The sequence below is a fragment of the Vanessa atalanta genome, chromosome 9 (genome assembly GCF_905147765.1).
Source record: "Vanessa atalanta chromosome 9, ilVanAtal1.2, whole genome shotgun sequence".
In the NCBI taxonomy this organism is placed as follows: domain Eukaryota; kingdom Metazoa; phylum Arthropoda; class Insecta; order Lepidoptera; family Nymphalidae; genus Vanessa; species Vanessa atalanta.
Genome location: NC_061879.1, coordinates 7,826,754 through 7,854,028, shown reverse-complemented (window position 1 = coordinate 7,854,028; position 27,275 = coordinate 7,826,754). Strand labels below are relative to the sequence as shown.

Genomic DNA, 27,275 nt, shown 5'->3' with positions numbered 1-27,275 from the left:
TACGTGGTTAATTCCACGCTTAACAATTTCAAATTGCAAAAAACGAGACTAAGCAGTTGCCCAGCAATGAGACATTTACATATAATTATTTAATTAGTTCAAATTGAATTATTACAACAGCATAAGCAGTCACTGAAGTTATGACGCTTAAAAGCAATTTCGGATCCAGAAGATAAAGTCCATACGCATGCATTTTTCTAAATGCTACTTGATTTAAGCGTAATATATTCTTGGACAACCGTTTAACATCTGCAACATAATTAGCTCATTTAGTGCTTACAAGGGTTTCATCCTCATCAAACCGTTTATTTTTGTTACCTATGAATAGGTCATGTCTGTGGGAAAAGCAGTTACTAATCTGAGTACTTTAATTAATTTAATCACAATTATTGTTATTTCTTCTAGAGATACACGAAAGAAACTATTATTTTCAATTAGTTATAAAATCAGTGTTTAGGTGACCCTTGGTATGTCATCGCTGGAACTGACAACTGGGCAACGATAAAATATTATTACGGTTTAATATGAACCAGTTATCACCTGGATTTTTGTTAAAAGCAAGGAGATGTAAACAATATGCTTCGGCGTCGCCGATCGCCGTATAAAATGCTTGACACACAAAACTTAGCACCAATATCACTATGAAATCCTTTGAAATCCACGCGCATAATAGTGTTTTTTGAAAATCCTTATTGATTTTATCCTAAAATTTAATACATATATTTAATAATCGTGAATGTTTACGCCAATACTATACGGCTTATACAATTAAAAAAGATATTTAATCGGTTAAAGGGGAAAGAGAGACTTGCATGAGCACCCGATGCAATCGGTTACCTTGACATTGGCATCGATAGAAATAATATAAATAAATGGATATATTATACTGTCCTTTAATTCTCACTGCATGTATCTATTTTGAAAATATGTGGAACAACTACAATTGAGAAAGCACTTAGCATTTAAGATTTCTGCCAACAGTCTGCTTGTAATAATTCAATAAATAAATAAATGTGTGTCCGGTACAGCTGCTCAAATAGGCTCGCCAAAACCTTATCAACAGAAAATACAAATCACTTGATCTCAAGGTTTCGCAAGCTTGATAAAAAAAAAACAATAAATTTGAACTTATTGAACCAACTTTGATTTTCACCACTTTGTAACATATCAGTCATTGATTTTATTTGCAATGTTTGTCCGTAAATATTTTTTTTTTTATATTATTACTTACAATATTTAAATCCTTTTCAAATCCCTTATCTATTTCCATCCAATACTGCACACAGACGAGAGAATTATAAAAAGTTTCCAATCCTTGAAACAGCACCTAAGCAGTTTAAAATAAAATATTATATTAGGTATCGTATCCTCCAGCTTTGATTGTCTTTCGGGAATTGATTTAAATTGCTGTTGTACCAAATTTTATCTTCTTGCCAATAATATGTTTTATTTATTTTATACAATGAGTAGGTGGACCACAAAATAGGCCATCTGATGGTAAGTGATCACCAATGCCCATAAACATTGGTGCGGTAAGAAATTTGAACCATTCCTTACATTTTAAATGTGCTAGCAAGCTTGGCAGCTATGTTGTTATATTATCTCTTGTTCCTACAATAACACTGGCTTACTCATAATTGAAACCGTAAAACAACAACACTAAACATTACTGCTTGGAAGTATATTAAATGATGAATCGGTGATACTTACCTAGAAGGGCTTAGCAAAACCCTACTACCAAGTAAATTAAATGAAATTAAATACATATAATATTTCTATCTATACTATCTATACTTATGATTCGTTCCCCATGTCAAAAAAACTTTCATATTAGAAAGGCTGATAAAATAAAAAGGAATTGCTAATTAGATATAAAGTAATTTGTTATAATTAATACGATTTCCTCCTAACCAATTCTGTCCATATCGCTGGTTGTCTAAATAAACTGCTAAATGCGCAGGACATATTATAGTGCACAAGTACGTGCACAAACACAGGTGTACAGTAAACTCTCATAATTTCAAAAGATGGCTAATCCAAAATCGGATCCGGCTTTAAGTATTTTCTAAGTTACGGGAATGTTTTCACTGTCATGAATTTCTCGATATTCTTTCGGTGTTTGAACTGACTTCGGGAGCATACAAATTAGTATTGTCTTTCCTGAGTTGGTTAGAGTTTTATTTGATAATCAAGCGTTATCTCACCTTACATTATCGATAAAGTACTTACTGCACATTGAAATAGTTTCTTATAAATATCATATGTTTCCAAAATTTTCTTATATAATTCAAAATAATTCTCCAAATCTTTGTGTGTCACATCTTCTCTATGACATTTGGATTTTACTGTATAAAAACACTATATTTTTAAAATTCCGTTAGAAAATACTTAATTTTTAAATACTAGCAAATGTACATAAACGAAATAATAAATAATATTTTATTCACATAATTTAATTTCAATTTGTTTCATAATTTTAACTAATAGGCTTTCTAGAAATAGCAAGTCGTTAAAGCAACTAAGTTTAATAGAAAAAATAAAGATCACATATTAAAAAATAATATATATGGTCCCTTATTCCTTACCAAAATATTGATCGTTTTCCCTTATGCAGACATTTGTGTCAACAGCTTCTATGATTCTATTAAAGCGTGATTCCAACATTCTTTTGAGGTCACAGTTCCATAACTTTAAGAGATTCGTAATGATTCTCAACACTTGACAAGCGTGAATAATATTGATATCATAATGAATAAACGAAATTGCCACTACCAAATCGACCCATTTTCTCGATGAAAAATAAACATTCATGTATATATATATGGTATAAAAAAGCAGTATTGCACCAAAATAGGACCAAAAAGCAAAGTTGTTTTGAACTAGTGCAGATCGATTCAACTTTATCTTTTTAAAAACTCTTTGGATATTTAAAACTAACTCAATATTAAGGCCTCTATAAGCAAGGTTTATGACATAGCTAAATAAAAACCCAGACCCGAAGAATATTATGTCAGATATATAAATTAATGAAAAAAACATGCCACTTTGTTCTCTCGTAAAAACACGACATATCATCGATAAAATTGGTATTAAAAAGGTCATAGATGACAAAATATCTACAATAGGTCTATTGAAGACGATGAAGTTTTCGTAAATACTATACTTTGGTAAAAAAATCAACCACTGCATTATACTTAAAGGTAAAAAGATTCCTTTAATATTTTCATCCAAAATATTATCGAATAATATTTCATTCGAATATAAAGCCATTTTTTATTTTAATGAATACTCAACTTTCTTTTAAACAAATGGGTATACATTATCTTGTTCTCGAATTTCACTTTACAATTAAGTATATTCTAGTATATTTTCAATAATCAAATTAATTGAAAATACACAACTCTCGTTACTTACTCTTTATCATAACCTACTTGGAGTCATATAACCAATGAAATGTTTATGTTTTTCATTTGCTGTAATCAATTAAAAATTCCTATAATCTATCTTCCTATAATTATATCAATGCAGCTGAATTGGTCGCACGATGATTTATTGGTATTGATTTATTTATATAGTTTGATTGCACATTGTTGTCCCCGCTTAACTCAGAAATAATGAATAGATTCTTTTGTATTTATAATATTGGTGATGGGCCGGCAAATATGTCACCTGATGGCAAAAGGGCCCATATACATTGGCGTCGAGTGGGACTTTAGTGCTACATTTCTATATGATCGCAAAAAAAATTAGAATTAATTTGCCTTAATGTTGTTTTGGCTAATAAAATCTGGGAATTGATAGCCGTTGCTGTATATATAACAACCGAGTGCAAGGAGTATCCGCGATACCGTTATTTTTCTTGTACCTGATCTCATTGAAGGATAATACTATGTGGAACATCGTCAACACGACCGTAAAGATAGGTCTCGTCCACAACACTAAAAAAATGTTTCTAAAGTATTTATTGTATATCGCTTCTTTTGAGCTGCGTTACACGGTAGAAAGCAATAAGACATTATATTTTACAAGTCATTACTTGTAATAGATCCCAATCCATGTCAGTTATATACCTATTAAATTAGTAGAGCCTACGAGGTCTCACGTAAAATATATCAAACATACTCTTTATTATTATTTACTTATTTCTATTAGATCCATAGATTGGATAAAAGTTTAAAAATCGAAGAGTATTTCAAATGTACAAGAAGACAACATTTAGTTTTGATCCTCGAATCGAATATTTTTTTTTAATCTATAATTTATTTTATTAGTAAAAAAAAGTTTTTTTTTCTCAAATCCATATACTATAACTATCCATTATAATCAAAACAAATCTCGATGACCACAGGTTAATTAGAGGTAGAGAGGTAAGTTTTAGTTAAGTTTTAGTTTAGAGGACCCCAAAGAATAATGTTAAATTATTGTTGTTGTTAATTATTAAGAGATTTACATTACCAATTTTTATGGTTCTACAAATATTTTACACGATTTTCATTGAAATTTGTGCACATTAAAGCAAAAATTTAAAAATCACTTAAAGTTGTAAAGTGCCAACCAATAATGTTCAATTTTTGGAACCATGCAATGGCCATTTTGCTCACTATTTAAAAAAAGCTGTTTTTATAAAATTAAATAAAATAAAATACTACGAATATATAAAATCGAGAGTTAACAGCAATCATAAAAAGTTTCATTAATATAAAACCTTATTTGTTTTATTGTGGTGGACAACGCTTAGATAACACATCTAATTCATTATATCGTTCATCAAATGAATTAAATATTTCGTAATGACCAAATCGATATCGTTAGCCCTGTATGTATTGATTTTTTGTATTATTTGTATATGTTGATTTTTTGATTTTTTAATCCCTTATTTGGTGAAGCGCTTTATAAGACATTATTCTATGCATATACTTGTAAGTATGTTTGTGCATGTCAAGTAGAGAAAAAAACTAAAAGGATTGCAAACTTTTTAATTTGACAGTGGCATTAAAATTTGTGGCAAATTTCAACTCAAAATGTTAGTGTTCCAATTAAACACTGTTTTTTTTTTTAAATATAGTTTGGCGGAAGCAAAAATAGACCATTATTATTATGGGAAATGTTCACCAATGCCTAAACATATTAATTTTTAATAATTTCTTACGTTTCCAATGTGCCACTAACCTTGGGAACTAAGATGTTACGCCCCTTCTCAGTTATAAGTTATACTGGCTCACTCCCCTTTCAATATCGGGAACAAAGCAATACCAGATGTGTTACCCTATGGTAGATTGTATAATGAGTTTCTGGACTTACCGCAAAGCCATAAGAAATTCTATATTTCTAATGAATACAATTTTATTCCCTCAGTATACGTTTATTAAGTTAAAATTATACGTACATTTGAGGCGATTGAATTTGGAAAAAACTCTGCTATTCCTATTTCATTTTGATCCCGAATAAGACAGATGTGTATTATCGAGACTATATCGGGCTCATGTTCGTTCATGCAAGGAGTATTCTAGTCACTTTGAGGTGACTTAGCCAAGCATCAGGCTATATAAATCTTTGCGTTAGACTCATTATCAATACATCATGCTTTCATTTCAAATTCCACAATTCGAAACATGGGCGCAAGTAGCGTGCTACTTTACGTTATACAGAAGTTACGTGATTCAATACCTACTTCATCATTCTACCATCGGACAAGGCGTCGTGAGAGCCCTTGCCATTCAATCCACGTCCTCTTACATCATCACCATTCCCTCTATTCACACGAAAGCTTTTCTTCTTCATTTTATAACCTTTATAAATACAATTTTAATTTCAATTTTCATAATAATATATTTCTTTATTTTTAGATCTAATTTCAAAGTATGGTAACCGTCTTCTTTTCAATATTTAACGCAGAACTTTTTATATTAATGGAAACAGAGGATAGCAGTAAATATGTAAGTATATAATTATATATATTTTTAATAAAAATTGAATATTGGTTAAAAAAAAATTAATACAATTTTTTTTTTTCTTTTTTAATTTAGTTTAATTAATTTCAGACAGAATGGAATTGGGATATAGGTAAGACATTATTATTTATAATCGTAGTAAAATATATTTTTATTATATTTCTTTTAAGTGTCTCATAATTTTTTTTATTTGACAATTAATAAGGCTCGGTGTGCTTGTATTGAAAATATGATCGACAATAATAAATCATTTGGTAAGACTACTCTACTAGAGATTACTCGCCCTCCTTTTTTTATGCCAAGCTGAAATTAAAAAAAGACTGGTAAATGTGCAACTTGACGGTAAGTGGTTACCGGCTACTGTCCATAAACTTTGACACTATAAGGAATATTAACAGCCCCTTTATATCTTGAAGGGATTGTAATCTTGGGAACACGCTGAGTCTAGCTGGCATCATTTTTATTTATAGAATAACTGAACAACTAAGTAAATTTAGTAATGTTAGACCTGAAATTGTAATATAAATAGGTATAATACACCCTTATAGTTTGTTAGTTAAATTAATAGTCATATAAACAAAACTGCATTCTTCTTCTTCAAATCCGGCTACAGTTTATAAATATAACAAAAGATAAAATTTTATTTAGTAAAAAATAGTTTTTTTTAAATGTATTAATCATTTTAATTCGTCACAGAACAGATCTTTATACCTTTTTTAATTTTTTTAACTTTTGTAACTTTTATTACATTATATAAAATATATACATAACATAAGCATCAGTTGAGGTCATTTCTTACTATTCTTCTACGAGTAATTAAACTCTTATAAATATCTTCTAAGCTTCTTCCTTTGGTTTCTGGTATCACAATGACTACGTATAATGCCATCAATATGCATACAACACCAAAAAAGTAAAATGCCACGTGTATGCCAATAGAGTTTGCCAGCGGCTTAAAGAAGAGAAGTTGAAGAAAATCAGCAAGAGATGCAGCTGACATCGTAACGGCCATGACAGTTCCTCGATACTGGAAAATTTGAATATTATTGTAAAATGATTTTATTATTATAAAAGTAAGTAAAGTAAGTAAGTAGGTTTTTAAATGAGTTAGAACTTATTAATTATATGATAAGTCAAGTCTACCATACCTTAAAAGAAAAAATCTCTCCAGCGATAACGATAGATATTGGCTGTAACCCAGACGAATCGCAGAAAATGCACAAACATAGCGTTATTATAGGTAGCCAGTTTGGTGTATTTGCTCCATAGTCTCGTGCGACAAACCAAGAAGCCAGAGCGCACATACTGAGTCCAGATATAAGTGACGTTATTGAAAGTAATGCCTAAAATTAAGAAAATATCAAATATTGAAAAACTTTACGCGTGAAAAATTATAGTATGAGGGTTTTAAGTATTATTTTTTTATATATTATATCGGTAGGCGGACGAGCAAATGGGCCACCTGATGGTGAGTGGTCACCACCGCCAATAGACAATATTTTTTCATAAATAATTTTTTAAACACTCAATACTAAAATACCAATATCGTAAATGATTTGGAATTTTGTAATATTAGGAGATCACCTTTCTTCCAGCCTTTTCTACAACCAATGACGCAAGTAACGAACCAGTAACTTGCACAGCTCCAAGTACCATCGCTTGTTGATTAGGACTCAACATAATATCGGAATTATTGGATGCTAAAGAAAATATTTCGCCAGCAAAGTTCAGCACTGGTACTGCACCACATATCTCACGAGCAAGTGTAACCATCATAGCAATATAAAAAGCCTTGGATAAAATTTTGTCTTTTACTGAAAATAGAATAAATCGATACAAATTAAGATATAATATGTATAAGAATAAAATCATCTATTGCTTATAAAAATATCAATACTATAATGTTTTCTTAAAATGTTTACAAACCTATAGCTTTTAAAAGAAAACGATTGCTGTCCTCATCGTTTTTTTGCTCTTTCTTTATTACTTCAAGCTCATTCTTAATTGTTATATCATCTTCTCTCTTGCATCTCAACCAAGCTAGTACACGTGTTGCCTCCTGAAATTTAAAATCTTTAATCTTAATTTTTTCAAAATTTAATCCAAACGAAAATTATTTTTAATATTATAAAGAACTTAGTACATACCTCAACTTCACCTGTTTTTACAAAATAAGAAGGAGAATCAGGCATCATCATAAAAAGTATTAGATGGAATGTTGGCAAAGCTAAGCAAATCCAAATAATAGTTCGATAGCTCAAATAATCTCCTATTATGTAGAGAAATAAATTACCGGTGGTATGAAATAAAATTATCTGTAAATTATTTTAAAACAAAATAAGATATAAACATATTGCGCTAAATTTGGTATTACCGTAATGAATATATATTTTTATTCATATTACTAATGTTAACAACATGTTAATTAAAGTTATTGAGAGAATAATATTAACAAGATGTGATAAACGCGCTCTTTTTTTTCCATAAAAAATTATCATTTTTTTTATGCTAGTCTGTAGCACGCTTATTAGACTGGATCACTTTTGAAATAAATATAAAAAAGTATTTATATTAATAATAAAATTAAAATGTGTTTACATAGTTTAATGTTATGCTAAAACATTTGAACAAAATGATTGATTGAATGTGTAGAAACAAACCAAACATCCAAGAGCTCCTCGTATACTATCATCGCTGATTTCCTTCGTGTAAATAGGACACGTGACATAGCATCCTGACATAGTGATACCGACCAGAGCTCGCGCTAGAATAAAGCTCCAGACTTCCATGGATGACAGCAATAGGATCCAGCTCGCCTTAAATATATAAGAATATTAGTACCGTTAACAATGAAAACACAAAACTTACAAAAAGGCAGTATAAAAACCATCAAGCTGATTGAAAGTTATTTGGGTGAATAAGTTCCACATAACATTGCTTTTTATATTTTACATGTGATTTTTTTTTAAATCAATATTTTGTCTACAATTTAGAATAACTATGACTAACAGCTCCTGTAGCTGATATAAAAATTAAAGTTTTCTTTCTCCCAATTGTGTCCCCGAGAAATGCCATTAATATATTTCCTGGTATACATGTCAAATATGCTACTGAAGCCATCCATGAAACCTGAAGAAAATAAAATTCAAAAGCTCAAATTTATAACATGTAAATTTCAAAAGAATTATTAAATACTAAAAACAATATTTAAAATAATACCTCTGTATCTGTTAGGGGCACACCCTTAGGTGAGTCTTTGGATTGGAGCAATAGTGTCATAGGCGACATCCATCCAATGCTGGCGCCGTACGCTAATACAGGCAAGTTTACTGAAAGTACCATTACCAAATTAATAATCAGATAGCAAAATAGAAGACCACAGGTGGCATAGAATTCATACTTGGATAAACCAAAACTGTCCATATAAATGATGGTTTAATACACTTTAATTTAATAGTAGTTGGTATTCACAAAGAAAAGTTCAAAAGCATATTTAATTTTATATTAATGTTGTTAATCCAGATTGGTTTTCATCTATATCGTGATTCGTGTTAGTGTGTGTGTATTTATCATGTTTATAAGCATTTCTTAAATATAATGTCTTGGGAATAAAATACGGTGCCAGCTCTTCATCTAATTTGGTGCGTTAAATTGATTGATAGAGTAGACGTAACAGTTTGAATGTATGATGATAGAAAGAATTTATAATAAGTTAAAATTGTATAATTAATTTTATTTAAATTCTCTTATAAGCAATATTTATGTTTCATTAGATAGCCATCTCAAAAATTAATTTGTGCCAATAATTCTAGTAACATTAACATTCGGAATCAAAATACAAGGTCTATTAAGGATAAAAAGATACGCTTAACATATGAAATACAAAAGTTTTTTCTAACACTCACATAATGTTTTAAAAATATTAATCGTAAACCTAAACATAATTTCTTTTTTTTTCATTTAAAAACTCAACTTTAGGTATAAACTGTTGCTATATACATACATATTTCCAACGATTTTATTACGACAGTCTTGGTCATGTTTTTTAAATGTAAGCTTATAATTATGTGAGCTTACCTCGTTCTATTAAATTAAAAGGGACTATGCTGTATGACCGATCGTCCTGAATCCTGAAGCTATTAAAAAAATTATATTATATATATATATATATATACTTACTTAAAACTGCACATATTATTTGATTGATCTTGCTGCCTTCGTTGAAAATTCTATAAAATCTTTTCATTATTTACCACGATACGACACCATAGATAAACTATAGCACTAATAATAAAATAAGTTGGATAACCTGAACTCGATTTAAAGGCATTTGAAATAGTTGCCTTGAAAGACCAACAGCTAAGTTTACACACTCGTTTTTAAAAAATCAAATAATCTAATAATAAATTTATTTGGCATGAATAAAAATATAGACATGATAATTTTCTAAAAATACTAAAATAATATTATAAATTAAGGCTACTCTTAAATTTACTTCAGATACGATATAAATATATATTATAATGAGTCCTATCACGCGCTATGTACACACAATAATAAATAATTGGTATACAAAAATACTCTGTTGGCTGTTTCCAACAAATTGATTTCAATTGACCAAAACGATTCTAATACATCTATGATTGGTCGCAATCTGTAATTGCCTTGTAAGCGTTGTTTGAAATTTCCTATCTATAGATCCATAGATGAATGAATAACAAATAAGTATTAATATTACTGTATTAATATTTTGTTGCATTAAATCATCAAAGAACAATAACAATAGATATAATTAATGGTCCAGCCTGGCGTTATGTTATGTAATGTATACTTTTAATTGACTTCTATGTATTATAAAAAATGTGACCGCCACGGAACGCACGCCAAATGTGTAAGAACGAAAATGTATAAGTATTGAAATAATATATAATTAAAGATAATCATCAAATAAATATTCGTTAGTTAATCGAGAGTTAAGCCAAAATAATAATTCAGTATGAGTAATCATAATTTGATAAGAAATACCGCAGACCTGAGAAGTGCCGGAGAAAAGAACTCCGCAATCAGAAACTTTAAGGAAATAAGTAGGAATATTTTTCTTAATATAATAAGATATATATGTATTTAGATAGATATATAGTTTTATATCCATAGCCAAATTATAATTTTAATTTGAATAATTACTTATGACCAGGTATCTAGTACTAAATTTATATTGTTATTGGCACAGCATAAACTTACATCTTATATTACATTAAATTTATTTAAAAATCGTAAAATATATCTCATATATATATATACATAGTTAATGGTTCAACTGATGGTATGTGGTCACCACAGTCCATAGACAATGGCGCTAAAAGAAATATTTACTATTCCATACATCCCCAATGGGCCGCTAACCTTGGGAACTAAGATGGTACGCACTGCTTCTTGGTGGTAGAATATTTGATGAATAAGTGATACCTACCCAGATGAGCTTGCACATAGCCCTACTACCAAGTAAAAACATTTATAAGTATTGCATAATTTTTACAATTAAATGATGTAGTGAGTTTGGAATGATTAATGCTTGACTTTTTATTATTGCGTTATAAATTATTTTTATCTGAACATTGTTTCGCTTTTAATTTTTATAATCAAACAAAAATCATAGGTAAATAAATAATATACTAAATACGTATATTCATGTGATTGCTATTAATAATTCATAGGCGGCACATTTCCTGTAGGTTCATCAGATTTCCTTCTTAAAGGCCTTTCAGAAGGAAATCTGATGAATTATGTATCCATGTAGGTATTTTTTTTTTGTAAAAAACTTTACAAGTTAAATTAGTCACTGACAGCGATACCTTAAAGATAAATAAAAGCTTAATATTAAAAACCACTAAAAGTGATTTGATTCATCTAATACTAGCTGAACCTGCGGCTTTACCCTCGCGAAAATTATAAAAAACAAACTTCTAACCCCCGTTTTACCCCTTTAGGTGTGGAGTTTCGTAAAATCGAATGTCTACACCTATAAGGACCTACCTGGTAAATCAAGTTTGTAGGTATTATAGTTTCTGAGATTTCGTGATTAATCAGTGAGTTATATTTTACAGGTATTGCAAATATATATCTAGTGGGAATTGAATTCATAAATAGTACAGGACAGCGTCTGTCGGGTTAGTTAGTATTTTATGGTAGAAATAAAGTCTCAAGTATTTTATTGCAAATGTAAGTGATTCATAATCATTTAAAAAAATGTACTTTTCAAATATTAAGTTTTAGTAGATTTTACTGTCACCAGCGCTAAAAATGTGTGAACATTTTCTCCCATTGTTTTTGTTTGAAACAGATTTCAAAATTACTTTAAAATGCTTGTGAAAATATTTCGATCAATTATTATTATAATATTTACTACATCAATTATTTTAGATAATGATAGTTTTCTATGCAGGAATATTTCTGTAAATATCACAAAATAGTTGACTAAAAATGAAAAAAATAACTTACAAGATTTAATTAAAATAATTATATTTACAATATCATACAAAAATAAAAATCTATAGTTATAACTTATTGAGATTACCTTAAATTAATATAGTGCCTTAATAATCTTACTCCATGTAATATTCAACTTTATTGTTAAGATTACAAAACTGCTCTTATCTTTAAACTTTAATTATAATAAGAATATATACATTCGCTTGAAATTGTTGAGTTTAATTATATTCCGAAAAATCTTCATGATATTATGTTGTTGGTTAGAGAAGTATTAGAGAATGACGAAAAAACGTATGGCTAAAATACCCATTACATGGTCATTATCTATTTAAATCACTAAAGATGCTCGGCAACTCGGCAATTTATTATTGCTATGGACATGTGTACGAATAAACATTTTACGTTTTCTCATATTCGGGATAAATATGAGATTACCTTCATAACTACAAAGGTAAATGACGCGTTAAAGTTATAACAAATCTTAATGTTTTCTTTTCATTTTTGAAGAATTCTTAAAATCTCGAACTTTCTTTACTCGGTGGCAACGATTCCCCCAGTACTTCTATTCTATCCAAAGCCCCATTTTTATCGTAATTTGAGCCATTTTTCTCCAAATGTATGATATTTTTAACCAGATTTTGGTCATTATTAATCATCTTCCTTTCTAGATCAGCTACATTCTTATCAGGAATTGGACCAGCTTGTGTGGAACCGTCACCATTTTCTATTTTAGCTTGAGGTTTTCTTTGTCCTGTGTATCGGAAAAATAAATGATTGGTTAAAATTTAAATGAAATCGTTTTTTTTTTTTTATTTTGTCTTAAATTACTTACCTCCTCCCATTAATATTTTGATTAATACTGAGAAAGGTGCGTCAATCCATACTGTCATGACGAATGACACGATGAATGACAACATGAAGAGAGCCATAAAGTCGTATATCTAAAAAGACAAAAGAGTAAAATTAATTTTAAATAATTAAATCCATCACAAACTAGAATCCTAACTAGTGGGCTATGAATATGATTGAGGTCAATTATATATATTTTTTTCCTTTTTTTCTTACAAAATGTTCTTGCTTTATTTATTAAGTATAGAACAAAATAACCTATACAATCAGAAAAACAAATCAACAAGCTTTATATCGAAGTTAAGACTATATACTCGTATTTTGCTAATTTCTAATGTTTTGTATTAGTGAATTCAACACTTACCCTTCCTGCCACTGTGAAATAGGTAGGTGTTACTTGCATTCCTGCTATTACAAAGGCGATTGGATAGTGGTAAAGGTACATCGCGAAGGATATACGAGCGGGCAATTTCCACATACTGAGTGATAAAAACCAGTTTATTGGACCTGAAAATTGCTTATTGTTAACATAACTGTTTTATGAATATACTTCATATAAAGTATATGGGAAACATAAGTTTCGTGCTTTAACCTTCTTCTCAAAGGGAGAAGAGGTCTTAAGAGGTCTCCCAGCAGTAGGACACTTACGAGATTATTTTATTTTTACTTTACACAATGCTTATATTGGAAATTTGTATCGAATTTGTCGAAGTGTGCAAGCATGCATTTCAAATCTTAATGAATCATGCAAAATATTATTCTAATTAATTCGACGTTCCTTATGTAGAACTAGAAAATTAATGCCTTCCGAATCGATGGTTGAAATGATAATGATGTTGATTTATTTAAGTGTTTAGTAATTGTTCTTACCTCCATATCCTTTAACACAGGCAAAGATGATCCAGCTTAATCCTATCGACCATATAACTCTCATGAATGAGTTAAACAGACTGTCTCCGACTTGATTGTCCCAATCTAACTGCATAATTACATACGACATGTAGAAACATACTGCAATCATACCGAGAGCAATCAACCAGGATGTCATTACAAAGCCCTGGAACAAACGATAATATTTTTGGTTTTATAAAATCAGGTAGTTTTGAAATAATTTGATTTTTCAATTCTTGTCCGTGAAAAAAGGGATGCTTTAAATTTCATGATTAAGCTGGTTGCTTTTTTCACTTATAAAAAAATCACAATCACGTGATAGTGGTAGCTCCAAAATTCTGACATCACATCTTTACAAGGTATTTGTTTATATAACAGATTCAGCAGGTACTAATATATTAATAAAACCTTAATGGATAAAATGTATTGCTTAATAGCTACTCGATAATACATTAAATGATAAATAAATAACGAATTAATATTTTGGTCCATTTTGGTAATCATAGCGGTTTTTGCAATTACTCAATTATGCATTTTACTGTAGCTCGTGATGTCAGTTTAATAATAATTATTTTAAAGCAATAATCAAATCAGTAAAAACATTGAAACGATGTGAAAATTTGGATGAACTATACCTAAGTTACAATTTTTGAGATGCTACCCAAAATGCATCCCTGATATTTGACATCCAATTGATTGTGTTGGTTAAAGCTAAAATGCTTGAAAATTTTAAATATACAATGAAAACGTTTCTGTTATATTTATACTCTCAACTAAGCCTTTTAATTAAACGAATTAAATATTTCACAGTGTCAGTTTTACTTATAATATTAAAATGTTAAGTTTATGATATTTTTAGCTTTGTTGATAAGTGATGTCGCAGACTGACTACAATATTATCAATCAGATATAATCTAATGAAGCGTGAGTTGTAAATATATTGGTTATTCATTCCAATTTTTTCGTTACAATGCACGATTATTTCATCGATAGACATCTTGATAAATTTAATGATTCATAATATTTCTTGAAAATAAAATTATGCATGCAATTATGCGATATAAAGATAATTATCTCTAGGTTACTATGTTTGGAAAAGAGGATTATTAACGTGTACATAAATAGGTGCTGATGTTTTTATATCTTCGACATTTAAAGATTTAAATGAAAATTATTATTTATTTAATGTGATATTATATTATTTTAAGAGCACTTCTATAATGGTAGGTAGACTTCAAGTTATTAATATTGATTTGAGTACACACAACGTACGTATATCGAGACATATTATTACATATATTGTATATATAATAGTACAAAATAATTGTGAAAATAATAATAGTACCAAAACAATTTAAATTAAATGAATATATCACAATTTATTTTAACCATTGTTTTTGTACAATAGTAAGTAATTAAATTCGCTCTTGGAAAATTTATTTACTCTGTACTTAAAGTAAGCCGAAACGCTGTTTTTCCAAAAGTGGAATCTGGAATTGACGTGTAAACTTACCGTATTCAACTTAATCTTTCTGCCTTTGTATATATTTAGCACGTAGCCAACTATCATTCCGACAAAGAACGGAGCTCCTCGAGTCCATGCGGTTACATAGTAATTATTCATATAATAGGCCTGTTCATCTAGACGACTGAAAATAAAAACATTAAAAATCATTCGAAACAATATAAACAATAAACTTGGTTTTCCAAAATGTCCAAACGTCTAACATTCGGCTAATCAAACGACAACCGGTAAGATATTATCAAATTTTGACTTGACTTTATGTATGATCTTATCTTTTCTGATTGATATAGTAAATATATTAATATTACTGTTGATAGTTAAAATAGTTTTTCTTAAAAAATACTTGGGAATAGACAAAACTTACACAAGTGACATGTTACTCGAAGGCATTTCCATAATGAAGTTCCATACAGTTGAAGCGACTACGATTGCCAAAAGAGCAGTTATTAGAGCTGACCAAGCGTATCGCCTCTTTTTATGGAGCACCCAAAATAGAATAATGGGCGACACGATGTGTAGTTGAATATCTATGGCTATATACCATGAGTGTTGGATGCACTAGAAAAATATATTTTATTTTTATTTGTGACACTTATATAGAAATATTTAGGTAGAAAAATATCTCAAATAAAAAATTCAATGCCAAGTTTAAGAAATTCGTAACTAACCATATGGTCTGGATTCACATAGTTTTGGATATGTAACAATGTAGACCACCAAAAGCTTCTACAATCCTGGACATTATTCGAAACGTGAACCCAATACGGGCCATCTCCTATACGATGGAATACCGAAGCTTCTAGAAGTACAAGCGCTGCTAACAACGGGAACATTCTTAGAAGCCGGTTGAGATAGAAAACATGGAGACGCTTCAGGAGTTGAACTGTAAAAAATATTTACTTGAATAAAAACGAAATTAAATAATATAACTCTTGGTGCTTTGTGTAAGTCCCTCTGGGTAAGTACCACCCATTCATCAGATATTCTAACGACAAACAGCAGTACTCAATATTGTTATATTCTGGTTTGAAAGGCGAATGAGCCAGTGTATCTGCAGACACAGGGGACATTACATCTTAGTTTCCAAGGTTAGTAGCGCATTGGCGATGTAAGGAATGGTTAATATTTCTTACAACACCATTGTCTATGGGCGGTGGTGTCCACTTACTATAGGTAGTCTATTTGCTGGTCCGACAACCAACATCATAAAAAAAATATAATAGTTTTATTAAATGTCTTAAATCTTTTATGAATTTCATGAGATAAAATTAGCCTATTTACAAATAAATAATCAGTATGACGCCCATTTGATTTAGCGTAAAGGTTAGGGAGTTAGCGAGCAATATTCTAGTGTAATTCTTTTTAAGTTTAAGATGTTAAATGGAATAATGACTGATTAGACATAGTAGTAGTAACTGTGATGGTTTCTATGGTTTCTAAGAAACGTATGTGTATATAATTAAATAAGCTATTGCAAGTTGTTTGATAGTTATTAGATAATTTGTTAACTTATAACATTTCGCTTAATTTACGATATTAAGCTAGATATTCATGAACAATTTAGTATTTTATTTACAAAAAGCGCGGATCCATGCATATATATGGAGAGAGTACATGCAACGTAGGTTCTTAATGAACTGGACTTAATCGCTCGTATTGGTTTTACTTCAAAACCTCTCACAAATCATATTATACTAAAACTGTCGTCAACTCTTGGACCTTTAATATAATTTAATTTCATGTAAGATATAATCAGATATAATATATTTGATCAAAACAAAGTAAAAATAATTTTAATTAATAATTTAGATTATGATTATCTTGATTAATTGATACGTATTGATGGTCACCTGCATGTAAGCCATTTTTAAGTTTATAACAATTGTAACCACGATTTCGATAAGGAATCAGATACGATATTATATATTTAAATCGATGTTTGATAATTTCCTACAGAATTATCGCATCGTATTTTAGTTATTATACGATTTTTATGGCTTTATGTAAATAAATAAATAAATTATAAATATTGGACAACATCACAAACATTACTCTGATCCCAATGTAAGTAGCTAAAGCACTTGTGTTATGGAAATCAGAAGTAACGACGGTACCACAAACACCCAGACCCAAGACAACATAGAAAACTAATGAACTTTTTCTACATCGACTCGGCCGGGAATCGAACCCGGGACCTCGGAGTGGCGTACCCATGAAAACCGGTGTACACACTACTCGACCACGGAGGTCGTCTCGTAAATAAATTAGTTAATTTAGTGGATAAGTTATTCCTAGTTAACTTTGGTAAATTTAATTATATTTAATTGACATAACTTTGTATTTCAAATGTTGGAAAAGAATAACTACAGAGTTTCTTCACGGTTCTTCCTCGGAGACTTGACTTTACAGTCCCAACGGTTTGTTTATATAAATGGCGATTCAAAAGTATTTGCAAAAATCATTCTATAATAATACGTATTTTGATTTAATATGATTTGATTTGTATTGTACCTTGAAACTTGAACACCATTTGAAGTTGTTAATTTTAAATATCTAATCTTATGTTAAAATCATTTTTATTATTCCGATTTTTAACATTGTAACATTTGTTACATTTCCTCAAAACTAACTTTCCTTCTTCGAAGGCTTCCTCAATTAAAATTCAACCACATGTAAATTAATTATTTAAATTAATTTGATGAATTATGTAACGTAGGTATTTACTCGACCTAATTTTTAGAATCCACAGAATATTTAGATTCTGAACTTTGGCAAACCAAATGGCTACATTGGAAGCGAAGAAAAAAGAATATTAACACTTATCATTTAAATAAGTTATTCTAATACTCAAAGACAAAAAAAAAAAACAATAAAATTGATAAGGAAGTATAAAAGAAGATTAAAAATGTATTTATCAATCGTGAGGGTAATTGCACTAAAAATAAAGTGGTTGAAAATATCCTTGAGTCTAGAAGTTAAATTTTAAAAATAAATATTTCATAAATATTGAAATATCCAACTGCGAAATATGAAAGAGAAAGGTTCAGAGCCGATTCCAATCCACTGCTATCACAATATTTCGCTTTTGCCAATTATAATACATATATGTATTTTACTTCATACAATTTATATATATATTTTTCTATTTTTAGAATTATTTCAGACATTTATGTGACGTTTGTCATTCATCAAATATACAAAAATAACAAGTTATTTCAGTAACTGAAATATATTAGCTGTTAAACAATTATCGTAGATAAAAAATTACCTCCAGTCATTCTTCCAACAGATGTATAAACCAGCAGGAGACCAGCCATGAAAAAGAATGAATCCACTGTGAAAAGACCCGTCGAGATCCATACTGCTTCGCCAGATGTTAACCACTAAAATAAATAAATAATATTTTATTAGTATAATATAGGGAAACTATCAAATTACTCATAAACTCTTTGCTATATGAAGGTATAAATATTCTAAAATCCACATATTTTTTTTGTTTATTATTGTAATCTTGACTTTGCTACTATTAATTTAAATTGCCTGTACATGTATATCTGCTAGACTAAAGACTCCTTTAATTTTTTGTAGAGAAAGCTTAGAGTTTGTACGACCTTACAATGTTTTCCTTCAGAGCACGTGTTCTAATCACTAGGCTATTTATTCACATCGAATGATCTTTATTGTAATAAAAAGTCAAGCATTTATAAATGAATCATTTAAATGTTTATTAAATAAAAAAACCGCCTTAAAAGTTTACGTTCAAATTTAAATTGAACCAAACGAACATTGCCAATCAAAAACTATTTTTCAAATGGTTTCGTAAATGAAACGAATATTAGTGGTAACAAAAATAAAATAACAGCCGCTTTAATAACCAGAGAAGGTTATTTTTTTAAGACCGTTTATAACCACAGTCCACAATACGCATTTAAAAAAGTATAAATAGTCTTCTTACGTTCAAACTTTCAGTAAGATCAGCATTAAAATTGTACATAGAAAATGTATGACCAATGATAACCCACATCATTGATATTGATCTTATGCCGTCCAAACATTCTAAAGCGTTAGAACTAGGAGCAAAAGTCAAAAGTCGTCGGGTATTTGTGTAAACGGAGAAGGTCCGGTAGAAGATGTTTGCCTTTTTTGGTTCTGAAAATGAAATAAAACGTATAATATACTATAATTTTTGAAAACTAACAATTGTGACATTTTATTGTATTGGAGATAATTCGCCTTAAATATAATTTACGTCCTTTTTTAGTGGTATTTTCTTATCCTATCAACATTTCGATAAATATTTCCAATTCGATACAATGTTGCATAATATTACAATAGGGCTGATTATTATGAACAGTTGTTTTCTAAAAATAGTAACGGTAACGATTGTTGTATTATAAAGATTATTATCAAGATAAATAAAAAAGACCGATAGTTTAAAATCGTTTTTATCTTTTTATCGGTATTTCGGTCAAACTTTTTAATTTAATAATAGATGGCTAAAACACAATGCTGTAATTACAAAATTAAATTCCAAATATAGAATGTCAATTCACTTAGAGTTATCACCCAGTTTTATTCTTTATGAGAACACAATACGCAAAATTTGTGTTAAAGACATGTATTTTTAATAGCGGTTCGTTTGTCTTCTGTTTTATAATCTATTTTTTTTTTTTAATATAATATGCGCAATATCAATTTTGAATAATTAATTCCCATCTAAGTCGATATCTACATCCGATAAAATGTATTAAAAATACTAATGATGTCAATCGATCACATACAGAGAGGATGTGAATGATTTGTTTTTTGTTTTTTTTGGAATGATTTTGGTATGCATACGTGCGAATGGGCCCCCTGATGGTAAGTGGTCACTACCGCCCAGTCCCTAACAGCTTTGTTGCTGTAAGAAATATTAACCATTCATTAAGGCGGACATGAATTAATTCAGTGCCAATAATTTTTTGTTTATACTCCAAAATCAAAATTTAAAATAGTTTTAAAAAACATTTTAATATGGAATGTAAAATTGGAAAAACAGCCGCTTTAAAAATCTGTCAGAAATTAAAAATAAATAAATACCTAGTTAATTTATTTTCAGATTTTTGAGTACTTAAATTGTGTAGGTACATTAATCGAGACATCGAAAAAAAACATAAAGCCATTAATTCGAAATATGACCTCCTTGCCGACCTATCAGATAGTCGTTTTATCAGACAACGTGAATGAAATAAAAAATAAACCCTACATTTTTATATAAAACACCTTTTTATTTATCTTGATTTATTTATTTTTATTTTTCCGAATTGCAATTAGTAAATAATAAGTAAATCTTCAGACCGGAAGCCGCAAATAGAAGTAGTTTTTTTAATATCAAAAGTTATAAAAAGAATATCTGGCAGAATTTTTATCGGAGGGCAATATACATTTTTATGTGTGTAATAAACTTATCGAAATTTACGAACTGTTATCAGTAGGAAGGAATACATTTAAAATCATCCATACCTCTTTTCTTTATGACTATGTGATTGATGTCATAAAGTGTACTGAGTAAAGTAATTAATCCCAGGAACCCAAAGACTCCGCTAGAAAATAAAACGGAAATTATTGTAAAAAAATATTAATTATAAGGTTATAATGAGCTGATGATAGAAATGAAAATGATTACTAATGTCAAATTTATCACCAATACGATATTCCTCCTAGTTTCATAGCACATAAATTAATAGTGGGATTGCAAACAAGCCCTACAATACATCCGATGTTGAAGGACTTTTCTTCTACGCATTGTTAGTTTGATAAAATAATTTATTGATAAAACCGCTACTATTGAAAAAAAAAACCTAGAAATAGCTACACAAAAAAATATTTACTCAAAAGTCAATAACGAATATAAAATCGAATAATATGTCGAAAATGTTAATTTGTAGATTAATTATATGTTGGGAAATTTAATGCGTAATTTTAAGTCCATTATCTGAAAAAGCCTGACGGGATTATTTATGTGCGATTATAATTGCGAAATTATAAACAAAATGGAATAATATAATTTAATAATATCTAATTACGGAGAGTTTGTGATACGAAAGTCATTTAATTTTATTGAACAATTTGTTTTCAAATCAAAAGCCGCTTGATAATTCTGCAAAGTTATTTATACAAGAACTGGCATAAACTTCTTTTATTCAAATACTTTATAGAAAAAATACTGCAATCTTCGAACGATAAGCGTCGTTATGTAGTTAATAATCGTCTATTTCCTTTCTAATATATTTATCAACATGAAATATCGGTGACGTCATTATCAATACGAAAACGTAATATTTACTTACGACTTGAATAATATTATGGTTACATAATTTATAGTAGTGAAACAGTAGTTATCTAGAATAATAAATTATATTTAAGTGATTATGATTAAAAGTTACACTTACATAGCAACGTAATCGACAGTGATCCATGGCTTGTCGTTTGGTAGACGACAGAAAACTTCTTCATATTGGAATCCAATTGCAGTTACGTTAAAAAGCAGAGTGCTAATCCATTCTTGTGTGGTGCAAGGTTTTGGAACACATACGGCTACTCTTATTGACGCTAATACCAAAGGATTTTCAGGATTTAATCTGTAAAACGGATTAAACTTCAAATTTCACGATATCATTGATGAAATTTAAGCTATTTTTGTCCTATAAAAAACGAACGTTGAAATTTTGAATCATTTGAATTCCAATAAATAACAACAAAGAATGAAAATAATAAAATGAGGGTTTTAAAGCAAAACAAATACTGTAAAAAATGGCTTACGAATCAGTATCGATTTCTACAAATTGCTGAACCTCGTTGATAATGCTCTTAAAACCTACTATTTTTCTATTTGATATATTTGATATGTTTTGATTTAAGAAGGGAAGGTGAAACGTTTGATTAAATGGTATTTCGATTAAATAGTATTTTCCTTCTATTTTCATATCTTCGACTTCTTCGTTTATAGCAAGGCATTGATGATAGTTGCCCAAATCCGTAACACTTAACATGAAAAACCCTCTTGGGAATCGTATTCCTGCATCTAAGACTGAAAATGAAACACAAATTGTAAATGGGTATATTAATAAAATATTTGAATAGTGAATATATTTAGCTGAAATAATAGTCAGATTCGACTTCGATTCGATCGATTATAACAATGGTTTCCATGTTCCATAAAAGAATCAAAAAGTACACGAGACATTCGTGTTCCAAATTTTATATATATTATAACTCTTCTAATACACGCCACTTTCATTATAATTAATTACCCGTAAAAATCAGTAAACAAAAAGCCTATTGGGATTTTAGTTAAATTATTCTTTATTTCTTTCAGAGTTTTTAGAGGCATTTAGCCATAAAATATTAATCTTAGCGCGGAATTGGAAACTTAGTAATTAATGATCGATACTGACTATAATTAAGAATTCGTGTGTTATTTTTACAAAAGACAAAATAACCAGAGCTAGCTTTACATAACATAATAATAAACCTATATATATATTGTGACTTACAGCGGCCCAAAAGCGAAAATTGATCTGGTTGCATCAGATATCTCACTTGTCTCCGACATTCTTCGTGATCGATTACTTTCTTGTAAAGTTCTTCGTCAAATAGTTGCTTTGGTGTATTCTCGTCTATGACAAGTTGTGCACTCACACAAAATAGTACTCCACCAAATAAAAATAATAAATAGTTTAATAAATTCATTTTAAATAACACAACACTTAATTATTTCTACGAATATAGAATACACATTACTATGATGTTACTCCACTGAAGAACTTTCTTATAATGAGTCTCATTTTTTTAAATCGTGATCTCTTACATTATTTATTGTTATAATTAACAATAATTTATCTAATCTAGCGAATACTGTATTTATCGGCTAAAGTTATTATTTCACGTGAAGATCTAGATAAAATTAGCGATTTTGATAAAATCAGGTAAATTCCAAGTGTTATCGTATAAACCATTCTTATTCAATATTTAAATGATGAATTCAATGACGAATTGGTGATCTTAACTTGGAATAGTATAATGTTCGTTATATATATAGGTATGATATGTATCAATAGTTTGTTTTCCTAAACATTCTCTTCTATTTTGTTTTTAACTAGCTGTGCCCGCGACTTCGTGCGCGTTTGAATTTAATAAAAAAGCGTGACTTTATTATTATTTTACATATAATTCTAAAATAAAAGTAGCCTAAGTTACTTCTAGTTAGTTCCTTATTACATCAGCTATCTGCCAGTGAAAGTCCCGTCAAAATCGGTCCAGCCGTTCCAGAGATTAGCCGGAACAAACAGACAGAAGACAGACAGACAGACAAAAATTTTAAAAAATGTTATTTAGGTATATGTACCGTGTATACATACAGTACAGATATGCATTTAGTGAAACGCAGTTATTTTAATATTACAAACAGACACTCCAATTTTATTATATGTATAGATTAGTATTAAGGTTTTTTTGCGCAATTTTAGTTTCTCTATGAAATTACAATATTTGTGATCAATATGGTCTCAAAAATCTTACAATTTTTTTTAGTCTTTTGTTTATTTCTGCTATCTGATGAAGAATGAAGAACTCGAACTAAATAGTTCAGGAAAAGATTTATCCCAATAGCTATTTCGTTGACTGCCACCGATGAGAGAATTAACAGACAGTATTCAAAAATCTACTATTTTTAGTAAAAATAAAGTTAAACTGAAACTTTTTGCATTCTGTCAGTTTTAGAGAAATCTGCAAAAAAAAAGTTAAATCGATAATAATTTTGAAAATGTTTAATGTTCGTATAAAATATTGATAATATTTTTGCATATGATAAAAATATGTATTCAATAAAAACTAAGCCACATTATCTTAATCTTTATTAAGGTCTATCCGGCTAAGATTATTATTGTTATTTATAATATTTCATACTTGCTATGTCTTGGTTGCTTATAGCGCCTTGATTTGCATTCAGTATATTATAGTGCCCAATTCAAAGAGTCAACTTTAAATCAATGGTTTTCTTGAAAAAAATATGGTATAGGTATTTTAAACAGTATTGGTATATTAAAAATATGAATAAATGTGTTTTATGATATACACAATTTTTTTATGATATAGGTGGCACAAAAGACTTAGTTGGGATGAGCCGATATGGCCCAGTGGTGAGAACGCGTGCATCTTAACCGATGATTTCGGGTTCAAGCCCATTCAGGCACCACTGAATTTTCATGTGCTTAATTTGTGTTTATAATTCATCTCGTGCTCGTTGCTCATGAAGGAAAACATCCTGAGGAAACCTGGATGTGTCTAATTTCAACGAAATTCTGCCACATGTGTATTCCACCAACCCGCATTGGAGCAGCGTGATGGAATATGCTCCAAACCTTCTCCTTAAAGGGAGGGGAGCCCTTAGCCCAGTAGTGGAAAATTTACAGGCTGCTAATGCCAGAGCAGGATGCTCAACCTGTTGGAAGACAGGGGGGTTTGCAGGTGCGTTGCCGACCTTTAAGAAATTCATTCATTTATTACGTAACATGATTTAGGGAGAGGGGAAGAGAGTCTTGATAGTTCTTACGTAAGATCACAAATACACGCAATGTTAAGATTTAAAAACCGCAAGCAACCGCGCAAGTGCCGACATGCGCTCGTATAGGTAAGCTATTTTTATGGCACCATACCCGCCCTACCCGCACTGTGAAACTCTCCGTTACCGGTGTTACTGTGACTTCCCGGAAGCTCTCCGTTTGTGTACTAGGAGTTATCTGTTTGAGTAAATGACAACGTTATTGCTTTGATGATTTAATATTACAATAAAGATTTATTAAACTGTGTGAACTTCTATTATCATTGTGTATCAATTAATGTCATTATTGTGATGTAATCATGACCTCTTTATTGAACTAGAAAATCAACCAAGCATATATTCATTTAGACTCTTGCGTAATAAATATTAAACAGGGGAAGACCCATCTTTTTTTCTCTTATTTAGGTAATCTCTTACCTCCTTCTCTAAGTAATGAATTCATGAATTAATGTACGCCCTTTTCTTTAAGTCGTTTTTACTTTTGACTATTAACCTGACTTTAACCTGTATAATTTCTAGCGTAGGATGCATTTACTGTCATCATTAATCAGTGTATGTAATGGAGTAACTATGCTAAATTTCAAGTCATTTGGACCAATAGTTTTGAAGAAAGAAGTGGTTTTCCCTTATATATAGATAATACAAATAAAAATGGACTCGACTTTGAGGGCAGCTTTCTTGCTCCAGTCATTATTAAAAAGGTAAATGAACTGTCATAATATTGCTACTTTATGTGACCGTAGCAGATATAACGTCACAGTATTTATTATATATTAATACCTTATTTATATAAAGATATCTAAATGATTAAATACAAAGATAAATGTAAAAAAAAAAAACAATTAAATAACCAAGTAAGACGGAATAGTACAATATGTCCTCGTACAAGTGCAGTAGTACCCGTTTTATTATATAAAAGTCTTAATATTTATTGATTCACTGAAAGATTTTTCATTTATATAAGACACTAAATACCATAAATCGATCACCAATAACATTAATTGGAAAAGATAACGTTTATCCGTATTTATTGATACTTAGACGAGGGTTTTTATAGATTATCGTCATTCAAAAAGTTTAGAACTTATTTATATAAAAAGGTTGACGTGCAAATGAGTCATTTGATGGTAAGGTTTCGGTCGTCAATATAAATTGGGGCCGTAAGAAATTTTAACCATTCCTTATACCAACATTGAAGACTAAGTAGTTGTGTCCCTTGTGCCTGTAGTTACAATGGGTCACTCACCCTTCAAGCCGAAATACAACAATGCAAAGTATTACTGCTTGGCGATGTGATAAGTGGGTGGTGCTTACCCAGACAGGCTTGCACAAAGCAGTGGCTTTGTAGTTGTTCACATAATGTTGTCTTAGATTTTCGCGATTATTACACATTGAAATAAAACTAGTTTTTTAACGGATTTAATCGCGTATATTAATTATTTTATTTTAACATCCCGACGTTTCGAGCACTTTGCAGTGTTCGTGGTCACGGGCAGACGGGGATGTTAAAATAAAATAATTAATATACGCGATTAAATCCGTTAAAAACTAGTTTTATTTCAATTTGTAGTTGATTTTTCAAGTACTAACTAAGTGTAGTTAGTACTTGAGTAGTTAGTACTAATAGTTGTATTGCGGTGTTTGGTTTAAGGCTGAGTGTACCGTTTTAAGTGCTAGTATAGTAGCTATTTTAGTGCCACCGTAGGGGCTTTATACCAGAGTATGGGCAGCAGCATTCTTCTGAGTACTGTAACATTGTACTGCGATCGCCAACCCGCATGCCAAGCGTTGCGATTATGGTAAAAACCCTCCAATGATTGATGAACGCGACTAAGCAACCATATCTACTCCCCGCAAAATTTAATGCCATTCGCTCGTTCAACTCTGATAATCAGACAAATGCCAAGCAAAACGTTTGTCGCATCGTTATCTAAGACCTTCCCCGTAGCCGTTTGAAACGTCAAAAATC

At 29.8% G+C, this 27,275-nt stretch overlaps 2 protein-coding genes across 2 annotated transcripts; both read right to left on the bottom strand.

Annotated features, from left to right (window-relative positions):
- Positions 1-6,696: 6,696 nt before the first annotated feature.
- Positions 6,697-10,348, bottom strand: LOC125066331 (facilitated trehalose transporter Tret1-like). The gene is made up of 9 exons (XM_047674377.1): positions 10,131-10,348; positions 9,171-9,280; positions 8,961-9,080; positions 8,612-8,767; positions 8,099-8,266; positions 7,878-8,010; positions 7,536-7,765; positions 7,100-7,294; positions 6,697-6,978 (listed from the first exon to the last, which is right to left on the bottom strand). Exons 1-9 carry the CDS (start codon positions 10,195-10,197, stop codon positions 6,730-6,732), a joined length of 1,428 nt encoding a protein of 475 aa, XP_047530333.1. The 5' UTR covers positions 10,198-10,348; the 3' UTR covers positions 6,697-6,729.
- A 2,604-nt stretch (positions 10,349-12,952) lies between these two features.
- Positions 12,953-23,299, bottom strand: LOC125066423 (O-acyltransferase like protein-like). The gene is made up of 13 exons (XM_047674491.1): positions 23,287-23,299; positions 22,507-22,774; positions 22,137-22,325; positions 21,208-21,287; positions 19,661-19,854; positions 18,974-19,088; positions 16,374-16,588; positions 16,070-16,263; positions 15,694-15,829; positions 14,160-14,346; positions 13,654-13,796; positions 13,273-13,381; positions 12,953-13,191 (listed from the first exon to the last, which is right to left on the bottom strand). Exons 1-13 carry the CDS (start codon positions 23,297-23,299, stop codon positions 12,953-12,955), a joined length of 2,082 nt encoding a protein of 693 aa, XP_047530447.1.
- Positions 23,300-27,275: the final 3,976 nt, after the last annotated feature.